Source organism: Saimiri boliviensis, chromosome 17, assembly GCF_048565385.1.
Source record: "Saimiri boliviensis isolate mSaiBol1 chromosome 17, mSaiBol1.pri, whole genome shotgun sequence".
NCBI classification, from domain to species: Eukaryota; Metazoa; Chordata; class Mammalia; order Primates; family Cebidae; genus Saimiri; species Saimiri boliviensis.
The window spans coordinates 47,979,508-47,998,798 of record NC_133465.1 but is presented as its reverse complement, the minus strand read 5'-3'; the positions used below and the strand labels follow the sequence as shown (position 1 = coordinate 47,998,798).

Here is a 19,291-nt window from a genome sequence, read left to right as displayed (position 1 = left end):
CGACCTCGGGTAATCCGCCCGCCTTGGCCTCCAAAGTGCTTGGATTACAGGCGTGAGCCACCACGCCCGGCCAGGAAGTGACTTTTTTTTTTTTTTTTTTTTTTTTGAGACGGAGTTTCGCTCTTGTTACCCAGGCTGGAGTGCAATGGCACGATCTCGGCTCACTGCAACCTCCGCCTCCTGGGTTCAGGCAATTCTCCTGCCTCAGCCTCCTGAGTAGCGGGGATTACAGGCACTTGCCACCACGCCCAGCTAAATTTTTTGTATTTTTAGTAGAGGCGGGGTTTCACCATGTTGACCGGGATGGTCTCGTTGACCGGGATGGTCTCGATCTCTTGACCTCGTGATCCACCCACCTCGGCCTCCCAAAGTGCTGGGATTACAGGCTTGAGCCACCGCGCCCGGCCAGGAAGTGACTTTTAATCTGAAACTCAAGGTTGAAGAGGAATTGGCTAGAAGAGGGAGAAGAGCCTTCCAGACAGAGGAGATCCATCTATGAAGGCCCTGGGAAGGCAGAGAGCTTGCAGATTTGAGGAACTAACGGGCTAGGAAGTTGGAGGAGGGAAAGTGAGCCCAGGCCGGCCGTGGAGCAGGGCTGGGGGACCGTTAGGGGCTGTCCACTGGCAGCAGCAGCAACATGACAGGAGCTGTCATTTTTGTCAGAAGTTTCCAGTCAGAGCGAGTCCATCTTTAACAGGGGCTGGGTAAAATGAGGCTGAGACCTGTTGGGTTGCACTCCCAGGGGGTTAGGCCTTCTTTGTCACAGGATGAGACAGGAGGTCAGCACAAGGTACGAGGTCACAAGACCCCGCTGATAGAATGCAGCGGCCGGGCGTGGGGGCTCATGCCTGGCATGCCAGCACTTTGGAAGGCCCAGGCAGGCGGATCACCTGAGGTCAGGAGTTCAAGACTAGCCTGACCAACATGGAGAAACCTCGTCTCGGCTAAAAATACAAAATTAGCCAGGCATGGTGGCACATGCCTGTAGTCCCAGCTACTCGGGATGCTGAGGCTGGAGAATCGCTTGAACCCCGGAGGCAGAGGCTGCGGTGAGCCGAGATTGCGCCATTGCACGTCAGCCTGGGCAACAAGAGCAAAACTCAGTCTTAAAAAACAAAACAAAACAAAACGCAGCAAAGAAACCAGTCAAAACCTGCTAAACCCAAGAGAGTCAGGAAGGTGACCTCTGGTCGTCCTCACTCACTGCTCATGATACGCTAATTATGATGCATTAAACATGCTAAGGACACTCCCAGCAGCACTAGGCAGCTTACAAATGCCATGGCAATGTCCAGAAGTTACCTTATATGGTCCAAAAGTGGAGGGACCCCCAGTTGGGGGGAGAATCCCTGCCCCTTTTCTGGAAAACTCATGGATGGCCCACCCCTTGTTTTTCATATACTCAAGGAATAACCATAAAAATAGCCAACCAGCAGTCCTTACTGCTGCTCTGCTTATGGAGTTACCATTCTTTTGTTTCTTTACTTCTCTAATAAACTTGCTTTCACTTTATGGACTTGCCCCGAATTCTTTCTTGCTTGAGATCCAACAACACTCTTGCCAGGTGACGTGTCAGAGCTCTGGCACTGAGAAGTGGTAGACCCAAGGGTTGGTAAAAAGAATTTACCAACTGGTTGGGTGTGGTGGCTCATGCCTGTAATCCCAGCACTTTGGGAGGCTGAGGTGTGTAGATCACCTCACCTGATGTCAGGAGTTCAAGACCAGCCTGGCTAACATGGTGAAACCCTGTCTCTACTAAAAATACAAAATTTAGCTGGGCCTGGTGGGGTGTCCCTGTAATCCCAGTCACTCAGGAAGCTGAGGCAGGAGAATTGCTTGGACTCAGGAGACAGAGGTTGCAATGAGCCTTTGCACTCCAGCCTGGACAACAAGAGCAAAACTGTCTCAAAAAAAAAAAAAAAAAAAAAAAAAAAAAAAAAGAGCATGTATGGACCTTAAGGCGGAGGCTTAGGGTTGTAAAATGAGTTTCAGCATGGCATAAATGTATAGAAATTTTACATTGTGAGGGCAAAGCCCTCAGGAATGCGATTGGTGCCTTTATAAGGGAGGCCAAACAGAAGCCCCTACCCGCTTCTACCTTGTGAAACCACAGTGAGAAGGCACAGCTTATTAAGCAGGAAGTGAGCCCTCACCAGACACTGACTCTATAAGCACCTTGATCTTGGACTTCCCAGCCTCCAGAACTGTGAGAAATAAGTGTTTCTTGTATTAAAAAAAAAAAAAAAAAAAAAAGTTAGTTACTTATAAATATTAAAAGAGGCCTGGAATCAGATGCTGACTTTAAATACTAGGGAAGTTTGATTTTTTTTCTTTTGAGAGTCTCCCTCTGTCAGCCAGGCTGGAGTGCAGTGGCCTGATCTCAGCTCACTGCAACCTCTGCCTCCGGGTTCAAGCAATTCTTCTGTCTCAGCCTCTTGAATAGCTGGGATTACAGGCATGCACCATCACACCTGGCTAATTTTTTTAGGGACAGGTTTCAGCCTGTTGGTCAGGCTGGTCTAGAACTTTTGACCTCAAGTGATCCACCTGCCTTGGCCTCCCAAAGTGCTGGGATTACAGGTGTGAGCCACCACGGCAGGCCTTGCTTATTTCTAAATTCCCCAGACAAGGAGTTTTGCCTCCGAATGGCCTGATGGTCAACAGGTGTGGTCTTTGCTCCTTAGATTGCTCCTTCTCTAAATTGCTCAGATAAGAACTTTTTGTCTGGGGAGGGTGTGATTTTTGCTCTCCTCACCTTTCTTTGGGTCTGGACTAGGACCCCTTTCCAGTAACAATTTTACAGATTGGGAAACAGAGCCAGAGGAAGGAAGTGACTTGGGCAAGATCAGTCACTAGTTGGTAAGGAGAGCAGCTCTGTGACAGATCCGGGAACTAACTCCCAGAGCAGGGCTCTTGCTGCTCTTCCCCAGACAATGCAACTTATCGGGTTGCCTATCTGATCAGGGAGTGCTTGAGTCAGGCTGCTTGGGCGCTGGGAGAGTCTTTAGAAGGACTGCACTAGGTGTGTTAGGTGTGATGGCTCACACCTGTAATCACAGCAGTTACGGAGGTGGAGGCAGGTGGAGCGCTTGAGTCCAGGCATTCAAGACCATGCAAAAACCCTGTCTCTGCAAAAATTATTTGGGTGCAGTGGCCTGTGTTTGCAGTCCCAGTTAGTTATTCAGGAGGCTGAGGCAGAGGATGGCTTGAGCCCAGGGGTTTGAGGCTGCAGTGAGGCGCGATCACACCTCCCCACTCCAGGCCAGGCAGCAGAGCGAGACCTTGACTCAAAAAAAAAAACACCAAACTAGCCCATTGTGGTGGCCCCTGAAGTTGAGGCAGGCAGATCACTTGAGTCTAGGGGTCCAAGACCAGCCTGGAAATATGGCAAAACCCCTTCTCTACAAATAATACAGAGATTAGCCCGGCATGGTGGCATGCGCCTGTGGTCCCAGCTACTCGGGAGGTTGAGCGAGGAGGATCGCTTGAGCCTGGGAGGTCAAGGCTGCAGTGAGCCCAGATGGCACCACAGCACTCCAGGCCAGGCAACAGAGCAAGAGAACATATTATCATGTTCGTTTGTTTGTTTTATTTTAAGGCTCTGTAAACAGTGGTTGTGGGAGAGAGAGGAAGATTCAAGGACACTGAGTGAAACACTTTTTTTTTTTTTTTTTTTTTTGCGATGGAGTCTCTCTCTGTCACCAGGCTAATTTTTTGTATTTTTAGTAGAGACAGGGTTTCCCTGTTGGCCAGGCTGGTCTCAAAACTCCTGACCTCATGGTTCACCCGCCTCAGCCTCCCAGAGTGCTGGGATTACAGGCGTGAGCCACCACACCTGGCCTGATCCTTTACCATGTGACACAACTCGTTACTTTTCCTGTAGTGTGTGTGAAGCGAGCTGGCCGGGCTCTCTGCATGCTCTCCAACTCATCTCATCTTTTGCTCCTGGCTAGCTTACTCCTCTGCTCATGTCCTCCAGAATACCCTAGGATTCCTTCATCTCTGCCCTTCTAATGCAGTTGCCTGCCTATTACACAGCCCAGCTCAGATCCCAGCCCACCTTGCCAAAGGAGGAATGATTCCTTCCCTATCTGGCCACCAGGGAGCAGCCCACACCTAGGACATGGCTTGGGTAGGCTGAGGAGTGGAGGAGGCAGGCCACTTGAATCTGAACTCTGAGGCTGCCAGCTGGATTTGAGCTGCAGTGCCCCTTCCACCCAAGGTTCCTGGGGCAGAAAGAAGTGCAGTCCCATCCAGTGAAGGCGGTGATAGACTTGTTCTCTCTCTCTCTACAAAGGTTGGGACTCACCAGGCCAAGGATGCCCAGGCCACCCTCTCCCACAGTTCCAGGACCTCAAGATGAGGGGCATTTCCTGGACAGGGGCACAGACTCAGACAGATATCTAGGGTCCTGGGGTTCCACAAGAAGGGGATCAGGGTACAGGGCACATCCCTTAAAAGCAGGAGCAAATGGCCAGGCGTGGTGGCTCACACCTGTAATCCCAGCACTTTGGGAGGCTGAGGTGGATGAATCACCTGAGGTCAGGAGTTCAAGACCAGCCTGGCCAACATGGCAAAACCCCGTCTCTATTAAAAATACAAAAAATTAGCCGGGTGTGGTAGTGGGCGCCTGTAATCCCAGCAACTTGGAAGGCTGAAGCAAGAAAATTGTTTGAACCCAGGAGGCGGAGGTTGCAGTGAGCCAAGATTGTGCCATTGTACTCCAGCCTGGGCAACAAAAGCAAAACTCCATCTCAAAAAAAAAAAAAAAAAAAAAGATAGGACCAAATGGATGCAGCCATCCTTTTCCCCATCCACTACCACAGGGCTCTGGGACTTCCTGCACACTCCACAGCTCAGCCAGGTCAGCCCAACATTAGCTGGAAGCAGCCCAAGGCCACTAGATTCTGAGAACTTAGTCTAGCCAAGGACTCACTGGCCCTGCTTCCTTCCAGTCTGTCAGACAGACACGGGAGAGATTTCTTCCCAAGGAAGCCCTATGCCACTCCCATTTTATTGAGATTATATACCATACAATTTACCAATGTAAGGCTGGGGCCTGGTGGCTCACACCTATAATCCCAGCACTTTAGGAAGCTGAAGACAGGTGGATCACCTGAGGTCAGAAGTTTGAAACCAGTCTGGCCAACATAGGGAAACCCTGCCTCTACTAAAAATACAAAAATTAGCTGGGGCCTGGCGCGGTGGCTCAAGCCTGTAATCCCAGCACTTTGGGAGGCCGAGGCGGGTGGATCACGAGGTCAAGAGATCGAGACCATCCTGGTCAATATGGTGAAACCCCGTCTCTACTAAAAATACAAAAAATTAGCTGGGCATGGTGGCGCGTGCCTGTAATCCCAGCTACTCAGGAGGCTGAGGCAGGAGAATTGCCTGAACCCAGGAGGCGGAGGTTGCGGTGAGCCGAGATGGCGCCATTGCACTCCAGCCTGGGTAACAAGAGCAAAACTCCATCTAAAAAAAAAAAAAAAAAAATTAGCTGGATGTGGTGGCACGTGCCTGTAATCCCAGCTACTTGGGAGGCTGAGGCAGGAAAATCGCGAACCCAGGAGGCAGAGGTTGCAGTGAGCCAAGATTGCACCATTACACTCCAGCCTGGGCAACAAGAGTGAAACTCTGTCTCAAGAAAAAAAAAAAAAAAAAAAAATTAGCCTGGTGTGGTGGTGTGGGCGCCTGTAATCCCAGCTACTTGGGAGGCTGAGGCAGGAGAATCCTTTGAACCGGGAGGCAGAGGTTGCAGTGAGCCAAGATGGCACCACTGCACTCCAGCCTGGGCGATAGAGCAAGATTCCATCTCAAAAAGCAATTTACCAACGTAAAATGTACAATTCAATGGGTTTTAGTATATTCACATCATTGTGCAGCCATCACCAGCCTAACTTTACATTTTCTTTTCTTTTTTTTTTTTTTTTTTGAGACGGAGTTTCGCTCTTGTTACCCAGGCTGGAGTGCAATGGCACGATCTCGGCTCACCGCAACCTCCACCTCCTGGGTTCAAGCAATTCTCCTGCCTCAGCCTCCTGAGTAGCTGGGATTACAGGCACGTGCCACCAAGCCCAGCTGATGTTTTTGTATTTTTAGTAGAGACGGGGTTTCACCATGTTGACCAGGATGGTCTCGATCTCTCGACCTCGTGATCCACCCGCCTCGGCCTCCCAAAGTGCTGGGATTACAGGCTTGAGCCACCGCGCCCGGCTAACTAACTTTACATTTTCATCAAAGAAACCCCACATCCCTTAGGAGTCACTCCACTGTAACTCTCTCCCCCAGTCCCATCCAGCATCCAGCCCCTGGCATCTAAGAAATCTTTGTCTCTATGGGTTTGTCTATTCTGGAGATTCCACATAAATGGAATCAAAGTAGGTGGTCTTCTGTGGCTGGTTTTAAGGTCCGTTCATGTTGTAGCATGTATCAATCAGTACCTCATTCCTGTTTATTGTAGAATATCCACCATGCCTAGCCCACCTTTTAGTTATCCATTTATCAGCTGGTAGACATTAGTTTGTTTCCATTTTGAGGCTCTTATGAATAATGCTGCCATGAATATTCGTGTACAAGTTTTTGTGTGCATGCTTCCATTTTTCTTGGATAGATAAGAAAGTATAACTGGGCGCAGTGCCTCATGCCTGTAGTCCCAGCTATTCAGGAGGCTGAGGCTGGAGGATCTCTTGAGCCCAGGAGGTCTGGACTGTAGTGCGCTATGCAGATCAGATGTCCAAACTAAGTTCGGCATCAATATGGTGACCTCCCGGGAGCAGGGGACCACCAGGTTGCCTAAGGAGGGGTAAACCGGCCCAGGTTGGAAACGGAGCAGGTCAAAACTGCTGTGCTGATCAGTAGTGGGATGGCGCCTGTGAATAGCCACTGCACTCCAGCCTGGACAACATAGCGAGACCCGTCTCTTTAAAAAAAAAAAAAGAACATGTAGTTGCTGGATCTTAGGTTACTTCTGTTTAGTATTTGTTTTTGAGACAGAGTCTCAAATACTGTCGCCCAGGCTGGAGTGCAGTGGTGCAATCTCAGCTTACTGTAGCCTCCACCTCCTGGGTTCAAGCAATTCTCCTACCTCAGCCTCCTGAGTAGCAGGGATTACAGGCTCCTGCCGCTGTGCCCGGCTAATTTTTGTATTTTTAGTAGAGATAGGGTTTCACCATTTTGGCCAGGCTGGTCTCGAACTCCTGATCTCAGGATCCACCCGGCTCAGTCTCCCAAAGTGCTAGGATTACAGGAGTGAGCCACTGCACCTGGCCAGTTCCATTTAGTATTTTGAGGAACTGCCAGACTGCTTTCCAAAGCAGCTACACCATTTTACATTCCCACTAGCAGTGAATTGGGGTTCCAATTTCTCCTTGTGAACACTGGTAATTTTCTTATGACTGCCTTTGTAGTGGGTGTGATGTATCTCATTCTGGTTTTTATTTGCATTTCTGTAATGACTAATGGTGTCGAGCATCTTTTCGTCGTTTTATCAGCCATTCATATAGCTTACTTGGAGAAATGCTTATTCAAACCCTTTGCCCATTTAAAAAAAACAGTTGCTTTTATTATTGGGTGTTGAGTTACTTATATATTCTAGAGACAAGTCCCTTATTAATATATGATCTACAAGTATTTTCTTCTATGTGAGGGTTGTCTTTTCAGTTTCTTGATTCTGATCACTGAAGCACAAAAGCCTTTTTTTTTTTTTTTTGAGACGGAATTTTGCTCTTGTCACCCAGGCTGGAGTACAGTCACATGACCTCAGCTCACTGCAACCTCTGCCTCCCAAGTTCAAGTGATTCTCCTGCCTCAGCCTCTGGAGTAGCTGGGACTATAGGCGCCTGCCAGCACGCCTGTCTAATTTTTTTTAGTAGAGATGGGGTTTCACCATGTTTGCCAGGCTGGTCTCGAACTCCTGACCTCAGGTAATCCACCTGCCTCAGCCTCCCACAGTGCTGGGATTACAAGTGTGAGCCACCGTGCCTGGCCAAGCACAAAAGCTTTTAATTTTGCTGAAACCTAAGTTATCTATATGTTTTTTATTTCTTATCACTTAGGTGTCACATCTAGAAATCATTCACTAACTCAAGACTAGGAAGATGTACTCTTATGGTTTCCCCTAGGAGTTTTATAGTTTTTGCTTACATTTTAGGTCTGGAATCCACTTTGAGTTAATTTTTGCATATGGTAGGGGTAGTGGCCCAAATTCGTTCCTCTACATGTGGAAACCCCATTGTACCAGTGTCATTTGTTGAAAAAGAGAGCTCTTTCCTCATTGAATCATCTTGAACCCTTTGTCAAAAATCAAGTGACCATAAATGTTAGGATTTATTCCTGGACTATCAATTAGAATCCACTGATCCTAAATATCTATTCTTTTTTTTTTTTTTTTTTTTTTTGAGACGGAGTTTCGCTCTTGTTACCCAGCCTGGAGTGCAATGGCGCGATCTCGGCTCACCGCAACCTCCGCCTCCTGGGTTCAGGCAATTCTCCTGTCTCAGCCTCCTGAGTAGCTGGGATTACAGGCACGCGCCACCATGCCCAGCTAATTTTTTGTATTTTTAGTAGAGACGGGGTTTCACCTTGTTGACCAAGGTTGGTCTCGATCTCTTGACCTTGTGATCCACCCGCCTCGGCCTCCCAAAGTGCTGGGATTACAGGCTTGAGCCACCGCGCCCGGCCCTAAATATCTATTCTTATGAGGCCTTCCCTTCCTACCGAAGGGAAACTGAGAGCTCACTGACCAGTTTCTACTCGAGACCTTATCTTTGAGGAGGGGCGTAGGGTGGGCACCTCAGGGCCAACTCCAGGGACAGGTAGCACTGTTAGGGAGCAGGGAGGGCTTCAGGCTAGGCTGGAACATGGAATGAACAGGGGGTAGTGGTAGTCAGCCTGCCCAGGTCAGGGCCCCTGCCCTGAGAACCCTGGAGGGAGGAGTGAAGAGGGAGGGCACAGAGAATGCAGTGTCTCACTAGGCAGTGCGGGGGGGAGGGGCCTCCTGCCCAGCCTGCTGCCCTGCATGGTCTGCCAGCTCTTCACCTGCTGCCTGCCAATTCCAGCACCTCACACTCTGCAGCTGCCCAGAGGAACCCGTGTGGAGACTCCACTTACACTAAGGCCAAGGGTGTCAAGGCTCAAAATAGCCAGGCCACTGGGCCCTGGAGGGCGCACGTGGAGAAGAGGGAGAAGCGTGGGGAGATACCCAGTGCCCCCTGCTTCCATGCTGTCTGGATGTGCAATGAGTGAAGGAGAGATGAAGATGGGCCGCCTGCATCTGGCCGTCTCCCACAGGTAGTGTTCGCAGGAACGCCTCAGCTCCTGCAAGTAGGAAACCTGGGACAAGGTGAGAATTTCCCAAACTAACTGCCAGCCAGGCCCACTGCAGCTGCGGCCTTTGACAGGAGGAAAAGCCACAATGCTGGAGGAAGAAGGCGAAGGTTAGGGGTCCAGATGGGCCCAAGATGGCTGAGCCTGGAGCACAGCGGCTGTGGGCACAGTGACAGGCCTCTTTGGGGAAGTCAAACACATTTTATTCAACATAGGAATGTCTCAATAGGAGGGCTTTGGGCAGAGTTCCCTGAACTCTGCTTCAAACCCCACTTGAAACAGAGTAAAGATCATCATGAAAACCCGGGATAATACGAGGGCAGGGGGCTGCACAAGGTCGGGCCAGGTCATGGTGGGCCAGCATTCAGTGAAGCTGGGGCAGCCAAGCCCGGGAGAGAGGCCAGGACTCCAGGCAGCTCACTCAGAAAAGCCAGGGTGGGAGGAGAGCACTGGCTGGGCCCACTCAAGGAATTCTTTCTACCACTGAAAGCGGTGGGGATTAACTTAGCCAGGGCAGCCACGGCTGCCATGCCAGCACATGATTAGAACGTTTGGGGAGGAGGCCCTTCGGCTGGGCTCTGCAGCCCTCACAGCCACATGCACAGCAGCCCTGCCAATGGCTTCCAATCAGCTAGCCATCAGTGCCAGTAACCTTCCCTGCCCAGGACACCCGTCCTGAGCCTTGGGGCCAGTGTGGAGGTGAGGAGGGACACTGGGGAGCAGAGGCAGGCAGACTGCAGGCAGAACTGAGAGGACCCCAGTCCCATACTCAAGACATGATGATTGGGGGTGGGGAAGGTCTCAGGGTCTCCACCGGGAAGAGCATCAGCCTGCACCCTCTGCCCAAGGCTGTGCCTGAGGGCAGGGCCCATGCAAGGCCTGGGAAGAAGCCAGCCTCGGGGAGGGGAGCCCTGTGCACTGCAAAGCAGACAAAGCCTCTGCTCCAGGCACTCCCGACTGTGCCATATACTGCAGGGCATGAACGAGGAGAGAGGAGAGGGTGGGAGTGCAGGGTGGGGTCAGGAAGGCGGTGTGGATATCCTATGACCCTTGGGGGTGATAGGGAGAAGCCACTCATGATGGCCCAGTTGGGTCCAGCTGAGTGCCTGATGTTAAACAAGCAGTAGAGCGGGGTGGGCAAAGGACATAGATACCATCTTCCTGGACCCACCCCTGCTAACCCAAGAGTGGGATGTGTTACCGGTGTCCCCTTCCAGGGGAGAACCTGTATTGCTCCCTGCACTTCTCCTGCTAGAAGCTACTGTGGCAGGTGCAGGGAACTCAAAGTCTAGATGTGAATGGCCTGGGTACTGCTTCCATCCACACACTCAGGGAAGATGAAAGGGCTTTGGGATGGCGTGGGAATGCACAGACACTCACCACCAGGAGGCGGGAGGGGCTCTCTGGCTGGGTGGAAGCTAAGAGGGTAAGGCTGGTGCCCAGTGGGTATGAGTGACAGCCAACAAACCACTGCACTACACGCAAATCTGGGGGTGGTGGGAGACCCAGGGAGCACTCTTCTATCTAAATGACTCACAGATGGGGTGACACGAAAGTCCTGGTGCCCGCGGATCACAACCAACGGGCAGAGGAGCACAGCTCATCGTTGTGGGGGGAGACGGGGTGGGCAGTGTGGGGCACATGGCCCTCGCAGGGGCTCACTCTTCAAACTTCCCTTCCCGAATATGCTCGAAGGAGAAGGGTAAGAACTTGAAACCGGTCCCACTGTAGAATTTATTCTGGAACTCAACCCTGGAGAAAGAGAAGAAGAAAGTTGTCATTCAATAGGAACCTTGTGAAACTTTTTGGGACTACACAGTTGGGCCAGAAAGATGCCCCGTGCCCACCTCACCCCAAGCCTCCTTTCCCTGGGGGAGTTGGATAAAGCCCGGAGTACAGAGCTCCCCCTTTTAAGGCCTGGGACTCGCCTCAGCAAGAGTTTGACGTACAGAGGAAGGGATTTGCCCTGTTTCCAATCTCGCTGTGTCCTGCTGAGCAGTGTTTATACACAACTCTCTGTAGAGAAGCAGGCGTGAAAGTTCGGTTAGCCTGAGCCTAACATTGTTAATGAAGAAGCGGCCCCAACGCCCCCTCCTGGCGGGGGCTCACACAGCCCACCTCTAAGGGAAGCCCCTCCAGGGGCCCTGGGCAAGCCTGTCTGTTTGCTTGTTATTTTTCCTGGGGGGAGCTAGAAGGGCGAGTTTGGAGTGAGCCTTTAAGGCTTTCCATTTAAGGAAGGAAATTCCCAGGAAAGAGGCGGGGTTAGGAGGGGAAGTCTTCTCAAAGCAATGGCAAAAATATTCTCCAACCACAAAAACATCTGAGAAAGAACTACCCTGGGGACTAAAAAGAAAAAGCCTGAACTCCCTTCCCAGCAGGTCAATATCCACGCCTGATGGTCTCTATGGGGCTCTTTCGCACTCAGAGGGCGGGAGGAAGACTGTCCCGTAAGCAGAGCAAGGCTGCCTTGCTGTCTCCTCCTGCAAACTCACCCTGGACAGCTGCCCAGCAACCAAACCACACCAAATAAGGGCATAAAAATGCATGATTCAGAGGATAAAAAGGCCAAAGAGAGCTGCCCTGAGGAATAGTTTCCACATGGTGCCGTGTGACCCTGGAAGCACTGGGCCCCTGTAGGAACAGGCAGGATTGGGGGCTGGGACAGGCTCGCCCAAGGTGACGGGTCACATGCAGGGTGAGGGCTTCCAGGAGCTTTAAAGCTTCAGGAAACTTCTAGTTCTCTCGCTCAGCCATTAGCCTTCAGCCTTCAAATGGGGCTTCCTCTGTCCACACCAAAAAGGCTGGAATTAGAGGACAGGGGCTGGAGGTGGCTGGGGCCCAAAGGCTGCAGGGCCGCTTGCCAGGGCACTGGGAGTGCCTCAGAGGCCCCTTCACTGGGGTGCAGCCTGAGGACTCTGAGTGGCAGAGCTGCCAGCTACACCCCCTTGGAGAAGAGCGCAACGGAATTTTCCGAGTAGCAGTAAGAGCAGGCGGCTTTCTCCCCGCAGCCCCACATTCCACAGGCGTGGGCCAGGGTCCTCCAGGGAAAACAGGACTCAGGAGCGGGAGGCCGCAGAGCTTCCAGCCGACCTTAGCCGGGGGTTCTTGCAGGGGCAATTCCAAACCGGGACCCGGATCCACCCATATCCTAACCCCCCCACCAAAAGTACTTCTCCAAGTTCCAGCTACTGAGAGCACTTGTGAGGGAACACAGTGGGATTCCCGGCTTCTCACCCACTTCTGTTAGGTTTGAATTCTTCATGTTGAGTAGACTGTGCTCCCCTATGGCAATGGTTATTTCAGAACAGCTGAAAAGAGATTTACATGTCCCCTTTTCATTCAACAATACATAGCCAGAGAGTGGACCAGTCACCTGAGGGTCCCGGGCCATGATCTGGGAGTGAATGTCAGCTTTGGGAGGGTAGGCTGACCCCCAAATCAGTGAGTGTCCAGAATGCTGACCCCCTGCCTGGCTAATCACAAAACCTTGCTAATCTCCAAACTGGGCAAATGAAGCAGCAGCTTTGTTTTCAGATGCCTGTGGGGGCACTGCCCTTTTCTTGGCACCCCTCCAGTCACCTTATCTACCCATGGGGCCCAGCAACAAGGAAGAAGAATATATGCCTGGGAGGGGCACATCGTACTGTGTGAGCAGACAGGTGGCCCCCTTGACATGCTGCCCAATACTGCCCCTCCCACCAGCTGCTGCTTTAGAGACTTAGGGTGGCCAGAACTGGGACATCTTGGGTCGGTCTTGGTGTCAGCCTGACTTCACCTCCTTCCCTGGTCACCCTCACCCCAACCACCCAGCACAAAGCTGGAAAGCAATTACCCCACCCGTCTCCCCACCCTCTCCTCCTGAACTGGGGAAATGTGTACTTCCTGAGAAAGTACAAACATGAAGTTCCCCGGGGCAAGGAGGGCCCCACCTGCCATCCTAAGTTCTTCCTTCTTGATGGGCCTCTCCACTGCTCTGCTCAGGGAGCCTCCAAGGTCTTGCCACACCCAAAGCCACTGAAATGCACCTCTACAATTCAACAGCTGTGAGGAGGGCCTCAGGAAGCCAGATGGGTGTCTCTACCATCCCTTCCAGCTCCAGCACTTGGCAAAGGCAACCTGGTGACTCAGAGGGATTAACTGGAGCCAAAAGACTTCATTCCTGCCACGTAACAGGAACCCTGGTTTCCTTGAGTGGGTGAAGGAGGAAGGAGTCCTATGGCCACTTCCCTTTCCTGGTGGGGGTTGTGACTAAGGGCAGGCAGTCTGGAAAGACAATTCTGGGCTGAGCTGTTCTCTAGCCTGTTCTCTGTGCAGTTCAGGGCCCAGAACACACATCTGTGTGATGGCCCAAGGATCAGTGCAATAGCAGCAGCCTGGAACTACATTTCAAGACTTCTGAGTTCTCTTGGGCAGCCATTCCCTCAACTCCTCCGTGCTGTCACGCCGTGGCAACACTGCATTCCTAACAAGAAGGTGGTCCCTGATTCTGTCCCTTTAATCACCAGTCTGTGTGCGTACAGGTGGGTGTACATCTATGTGTATGTGGAATCCACTAGGTAAGGAGAGACCAGGTTCTTTGGAAGGTAGGCCCGGGGCAACAGTTCTGCATAAAAATCAGTTTGATGTTTACAGTGATAGCTGCAATCAAATCTCTGTCTCATGCCTTCTCTGAGGAAGAAAAGATGTCTAATTATGGTAAGTAGGAAGCCAAGCTTACAGTTTTAGAAGGGAGTAAGAGAGCGAAAACTCAGGAGACAGAATAAGCAGATTAATACATTAACCTGCTCATTGTTTCCAAACATCACCCCCGCTTCCTACGACACTGCATGAATCTCAAACTAGTGGTTTATGTGTTATCAAATCAAATGTTTTTCGTATTGTCCTCACTGAAGAGACACAGAACTTGTATAAAGGGGCAGCACTTAAGTTAGGAAACAGCAGGGATAAAGTGGGAGGTATGAAGATGCCTAGGCTGGATGCCAGGAAGAATGGTAGCACCATCCCTGCAGCTGGGTAAGCAGGCCCAGAGGCTCCACCCCTGTTAAGAGGGCCACAGGGGGCCGGGCACGGTGGCTCACGCCTGTAATCCCAGCACTTTGGGAGGCTGAGGCGGATGGATCACAAGGTCAAGAGATCGAGACCATCCTGGTCAACATGGTGAAACCCCATCTCTACTAAAAATACAAAAAATTAGCTGGGCATGGTGGCGCGTGCCTGTAATCCCAGCTACTCAGGAGGCTGAGTCAGGAGAATTGCCTGAACCCAGGAGGCGGAGGTTGCGGTGAGCCGAGATCGCGCCATCGCACTCCAGCCTGGGTAACAAGAGCGAAGCTCCGTCTCAAAAAAAAAAAAAAAAAAAAAAGAGGGCCACAGGGATCCTGGACACACTGCCACATTTTGCCAGGAGGGGGCGCACAGGTACCAATTTAATTCACTCCTGTTTTAGTGGTGGGGGAGGCATCCCATTGTGTCACAGGGACAGCCCTCAAAAGACAGAATTCTGGAATTTGCACAAAGGAGGTCTGCACTGTTTTTTCCTCTCCTGCCCAATACACCTATTTCCAAAAAAAAAAAAAAGAAAAAATAAGTAACTACAAGTACGACATATGTGACAAGCCTGTTCCTTGCAAAGAGCAACTGAGGGCATTCTGATGGTATCCTCTGCCTCCTTTTGGGGTCTCCTCTGCCTCCTTTTGGGGTCTCCTCTGACTCTAGACAGGCTAAAAGCAGTTTCTCCATGGAGGACCCCAGGCAGATGCCCTCTCTCTAGGGCATCCCCCACCTCTTTTTTTTTTTTTTTTTTTTTTGAGACGGAGTCCCGCTCTGTCTTTCAGGCTGGAGTACAGTGGTGCAATCTCAGCTCATTGCAACCTCCGTCTCCTGGGCTAAATCGATTCTTCTGCTTCAACCTCCTGAGTAGCTGAGATTACAGGCATGCACCACCACACCTAGCTAACATCTGCATTTTTAGTAGAGATGGGGTGTCACCAAGTTGGCCAGGCTGGTCTTGAAGTCCTGACCTCAGGTGATCCATCTACCTCAGCCTCCCAAAATGCTGGGATTACAGGTGTGTGCCACCACACCCGGCAAGGGCATCCCACTTTTAAGTAGAGCAGCCACGACCCAACCTGGAGCACCTGCTTTTGCTGCGGTAGCACTTGGTGTATTACTCCCTACGTGTTCAAGGTCACCTTGTCATTGAGTACTCTGCTGAGGTCCCTTGCCTGGCATGACAGAGCTGGAATTCCAACCCAGGTCACCCGATTCAGAGTCCTGCTCTCCTGCCACTCATCACTTCCTCAGGCCCGTTCAAGAGGACATGGGAAGACATGGGGAGGCCACAGGTGAGCCTGAGGAGGAAGCAACCCTCTGGCAACAAAACGAGGCTCCAGCCCGGGCGACCTTGCTCTGCAGCAGCGCCCTTCTCCCGGCCTGCCCCGGGGGTAGGTGCCTGGCTACCCGCAAGGGCTGGAATCAAGGTGAGGTGGTCACTGTTCCCTCAAACCCAGGGCTCAAGGGACAGGAGTGAAAAGGAAGGAAGCCAAAGGGCAAGAAAAAGTGAGTCTCCACAGGCTACTTCCTCCGAGGTTCCCGTGCACGAGGAGGGCTGAGGAAGGTGCCTGGCGGGGTCAGCTGATAAGCTGAGAACACAGAGGCCGGCCAGACGAGCTGGGTGGGGAGGAGGGAGGCCGGGAGGGAGAGCGCCAGGCCGGGGGAAGCCACATCTTTGGACGCAGCAGGGCTTTTGGAGAGGAGCACATCCCAGCCATGTCTTGCTCTTCCAGGCCTTGCTCTCCGCCCATTATTCAGAAAAAAAACCACAGCTGAATCTTTGAGGAGGCTCAGGGTTCACCCAGCCATGAGAAAAATCAAAGATTAAGGGGAGTGGGGAAGGAGTGTCTCAGGTTCAGATGCTGGATTTTCTTCAGGTTTGGAGAATGAAGAGAGACATCCAGAGTCCTCTTCCGGCCTTGAGATCATGAACACCACAGAGCATCCCAAGGGGCCTCTAAGGCAGCGCCAGTGAGTTAGACCCCTATGCTCGTAAAACAGGAGGGGTGTGTGAGTGCTTCTCTGGACAGAGGGGCCAGAACTTCCAGACAGGGGTTTGAGACCCCAAAAAAGAAAATCACAACATGAAGGAGGAAATGGAGACCCAAAGAAATGGGGTCTGAGGTAGAACAGCCACGGAAAATATCGGCTGCCCCAGTTTTTAGTATAAGCATATCCCATGCACATTTGGGAAATTCTCATACTAAAAAAATTACTTGTTGTTTATGTGAAATACACACTGTATTTTGGTTTTGGGACAAAAGTCTCGCTCTGTTGCCCACGCTGGAGTGCAGTGGTGCGATCTCGGCTCACTGCAACTTCCACCTCCAGGGTTCAAGAGATTCTCCTGCCTCAGTTTCCCGAGTAGCTGGGATTACAGGCAGGTGCCATCACACCCGGCTTATTTTTGTATTTTTAGTAGAGACAGGGTTTCACCATGTTGGCCAGGCTGATCTTGAATTGCTGATCTCAGATGATTCACCTGCCTCAGCCTCCCAAAGTGCTAGGATTACAGGTGTGAGCCACCACACCTGGCCACACTGTATTTTTATATGCTAAATCTGGCAACCCTGGTTTGAGGTGGTCATAGCCTCAACCACACCCCCGCTCTCCCAGTCCCAGAGGCTGAACTCATGCTCTCTCCACACACAGCCATTAAGATTCACAGCTTCATTAAAGAAAACAAACAGAACCACCCCAAACCTGCCCTTCTGAAGAAGCTGCGTGCATGTACCGACCTCCATCCTATGGAGCCAGGAATCCCCCTGGCCCACAATGGAGCTGCCAGGGGTCCAACTCAATGCCGCCTGGCGCAATGACAGAACATGGAGGACAAAGCTGGGGTGCAGGGTGCTCTGGTCTTTCCTGCACTTAACATCCATTTCAGAGCTGCTTCCACTGTTCTAAAGACAGGAGAGTTATGCGCCAGAGAGAAAACCAGAAACTCTAAGACCCCAGCAGCCCTTCTAAGCCAAAATCAGGAGCAGTGGGGACAGCTAAAGGCAGGGAGCGGGACCTGGCACCACTCACCAGCGACCTCTCCCTAGAGTCTAGGAAAGGCTGAGCTGTGCTTTTCTGTGGCCGTTTTCTGACACTCAGTGGCAAAGCTGGCGCTGGGGTGTCCTGGGGTGAAGCTAGTACAGGCCAGCTCATGTTCCTGCACAGAGCTGCACAGCTGTGTGGGAGGAATGCTGCCCTCTCACCGCAGCTAAGGACGCATCAACCCCCATGCCCGCCCTGCCTCACTGCCCCTCACCAGTGTAAGCGCAGTGCGTGGAGAAAGGCCGAGAGGCCCTCCATGATCAGGAGGATGGCCACGGTCAGGGTGGCAAAGGCGGCGAAGATGAAGAACAGCGCCAAACCTCCCGCCAAGCTCTTCACGCTCAGGCCGATGTGGATCACCATGGTCCAAAGCACCTCAGACAGCTCTGGGGAATGGGAGACACAAAATCCAATGCGGTTTGGCGAGAGGTGGCTGTGGGTCATGAATTTTGCTCTGCTACCCCCCCCCCAGGGTTCCCTGGACGCTGGCCTCCCACTGCCTTAGTGGGACCGCTGTGCAGAGCTAACCTGGCACAAGTGGCGAGCCTCCTATCTGTACTCATTCTCCTTGGGTTCAGGAACCTGCATAATTCCAGAGCCTTCATGTAATTTCCATTCTACTTTAGCCCCCGAGCTGAGAGTGCACCCACAGAGGGGAAACCAGAGTTCTGGAGCCTGGAGAGGGGTACTCACGCGCGTGAGCGAGGCTGAGGGCCCAGAGCCGCAGGTAGGAGGCAGTGTTGGAGATGCAGCCCAGGCAGTACTCGATGGTGTGGATGGCCTGGTGGACCATGGTGTCCCCAAAGTCAAACTGTCATGGGGAGAAACCAGAGAAGATATAAGGCTAGGAGAGGAATGTGCAGGCATTCTGAGTTGTGGCTACTTGGCACCTTAAACCTGGGCCAGGGCAGGGGACTGCACTTCCCATGGTTGGCACCTCAACTGTGGAGCGGCCAGAAGCACCCAGTGAAGCTCAGGTGGTGATTTCGCCAATGCCTTCCCCAGAAATCCTGGCTGGCTTAGCCCTCACCTGGGACATCTCCATTCCCCTCAATACTCTACATTTTAAGAACTACATCTTAGTAAGACTCTTTTCAACACATTTGTTTTTCTCCCTCTTGGGCTCTGTGCTCAACAGGGGAGTGTGTGCTGATTTGACAGCACTCCATTTTGGAAAGTGACTGCGTGTGGGACCCTAAGGACCTGCGGAAGCCTGGCCTAGCTGATTCTCACCCTCTAGGCTATCGAGGAAAGCATCCCTGCTCAGAATAACCGATGGAGGGCAGGAAGAGATTTTCCCCAGACTGTGCTTCAGGAGATGGGCGCTCAACCCGTGCACTGCCTTGAGGAGAATAGGCCTCTACAGCCACTGTACTTACTCTTTCTACAGCCTTTTGGGAGCAAAATAACGTCCTTTTTCTTTCGTGACTTCTAAAGAGATTACATGGTGAATTTTTTTTCCCTACGTGATTTCACCACCATGCACAGGGAAATCCTGACAAAGTTTGTGGATTTCCACATGGGTTAAGGGCAGACAGCACGTCACCAGTTTCTTGTTTTTGTTTTCCTCAAGCTCCCTTTCTCCCAATTTTCAATACCAAGAATTATTTTCAGAATAACGGAATGGGCTGGAACAAGCTCTAGGGAGTATACTTTTAGGACTGCTTCAAGCACAGTCCGTGGTGAACGCGGGCTTCTGAATTTGGTACATTCTGGAAGCCCCAGGTACTTTCCCTGGGCCTCTCACACTGTCAAGCTGACCAAAGACCAGGAGGCACTCCCTTACAGGGCTCCCCACACAGCCCAGACCAGAATCCTCTGAGCTTTCAGACACTCCTGCCGGCTCGGTGGCCTCCCCATCAGCCCATGCCCT

General features: G+C 51.7%; 1 protein-coding gene across 6 annotated transcripts in view; it reads right to left on the bottom strand.

Moving 5' to 3' along the window:
• Positions 1-9,505: 9,505 nt before the first annotated feature.
• Positions 9,506-19,291, bottom strand: part of ATP6V0A1 (ATPase H+ transporting V0 subunit a1) — a 68,258-nt gene continuing 58,472 nt past the window's right edge. For all 6 annotated transcript variants that reach the window (XM_074388739.1, XM_039476770.2, XM_039476771.2 and 3 more), the window contains 3 exons: positions 18,112-18,229; positions 17,633-17,804; positions 9,506-11,076 (listed from right to left, as the gene is read on the bottom strand). In XM_074388739.1, coding sequence (XP_074244840.1) covers positions 10,983-11,076; positions 17,633-17,804; positions 18,112-18,229 — 384 coding nt within the window. In that variant the 3' untranslated portion in view covers positions 9,506-10,982. The remainder of the gene's footprint in view (positions 11,077-17,632; positions 17,805-18,111; positions 18,230-19,291) is intronic.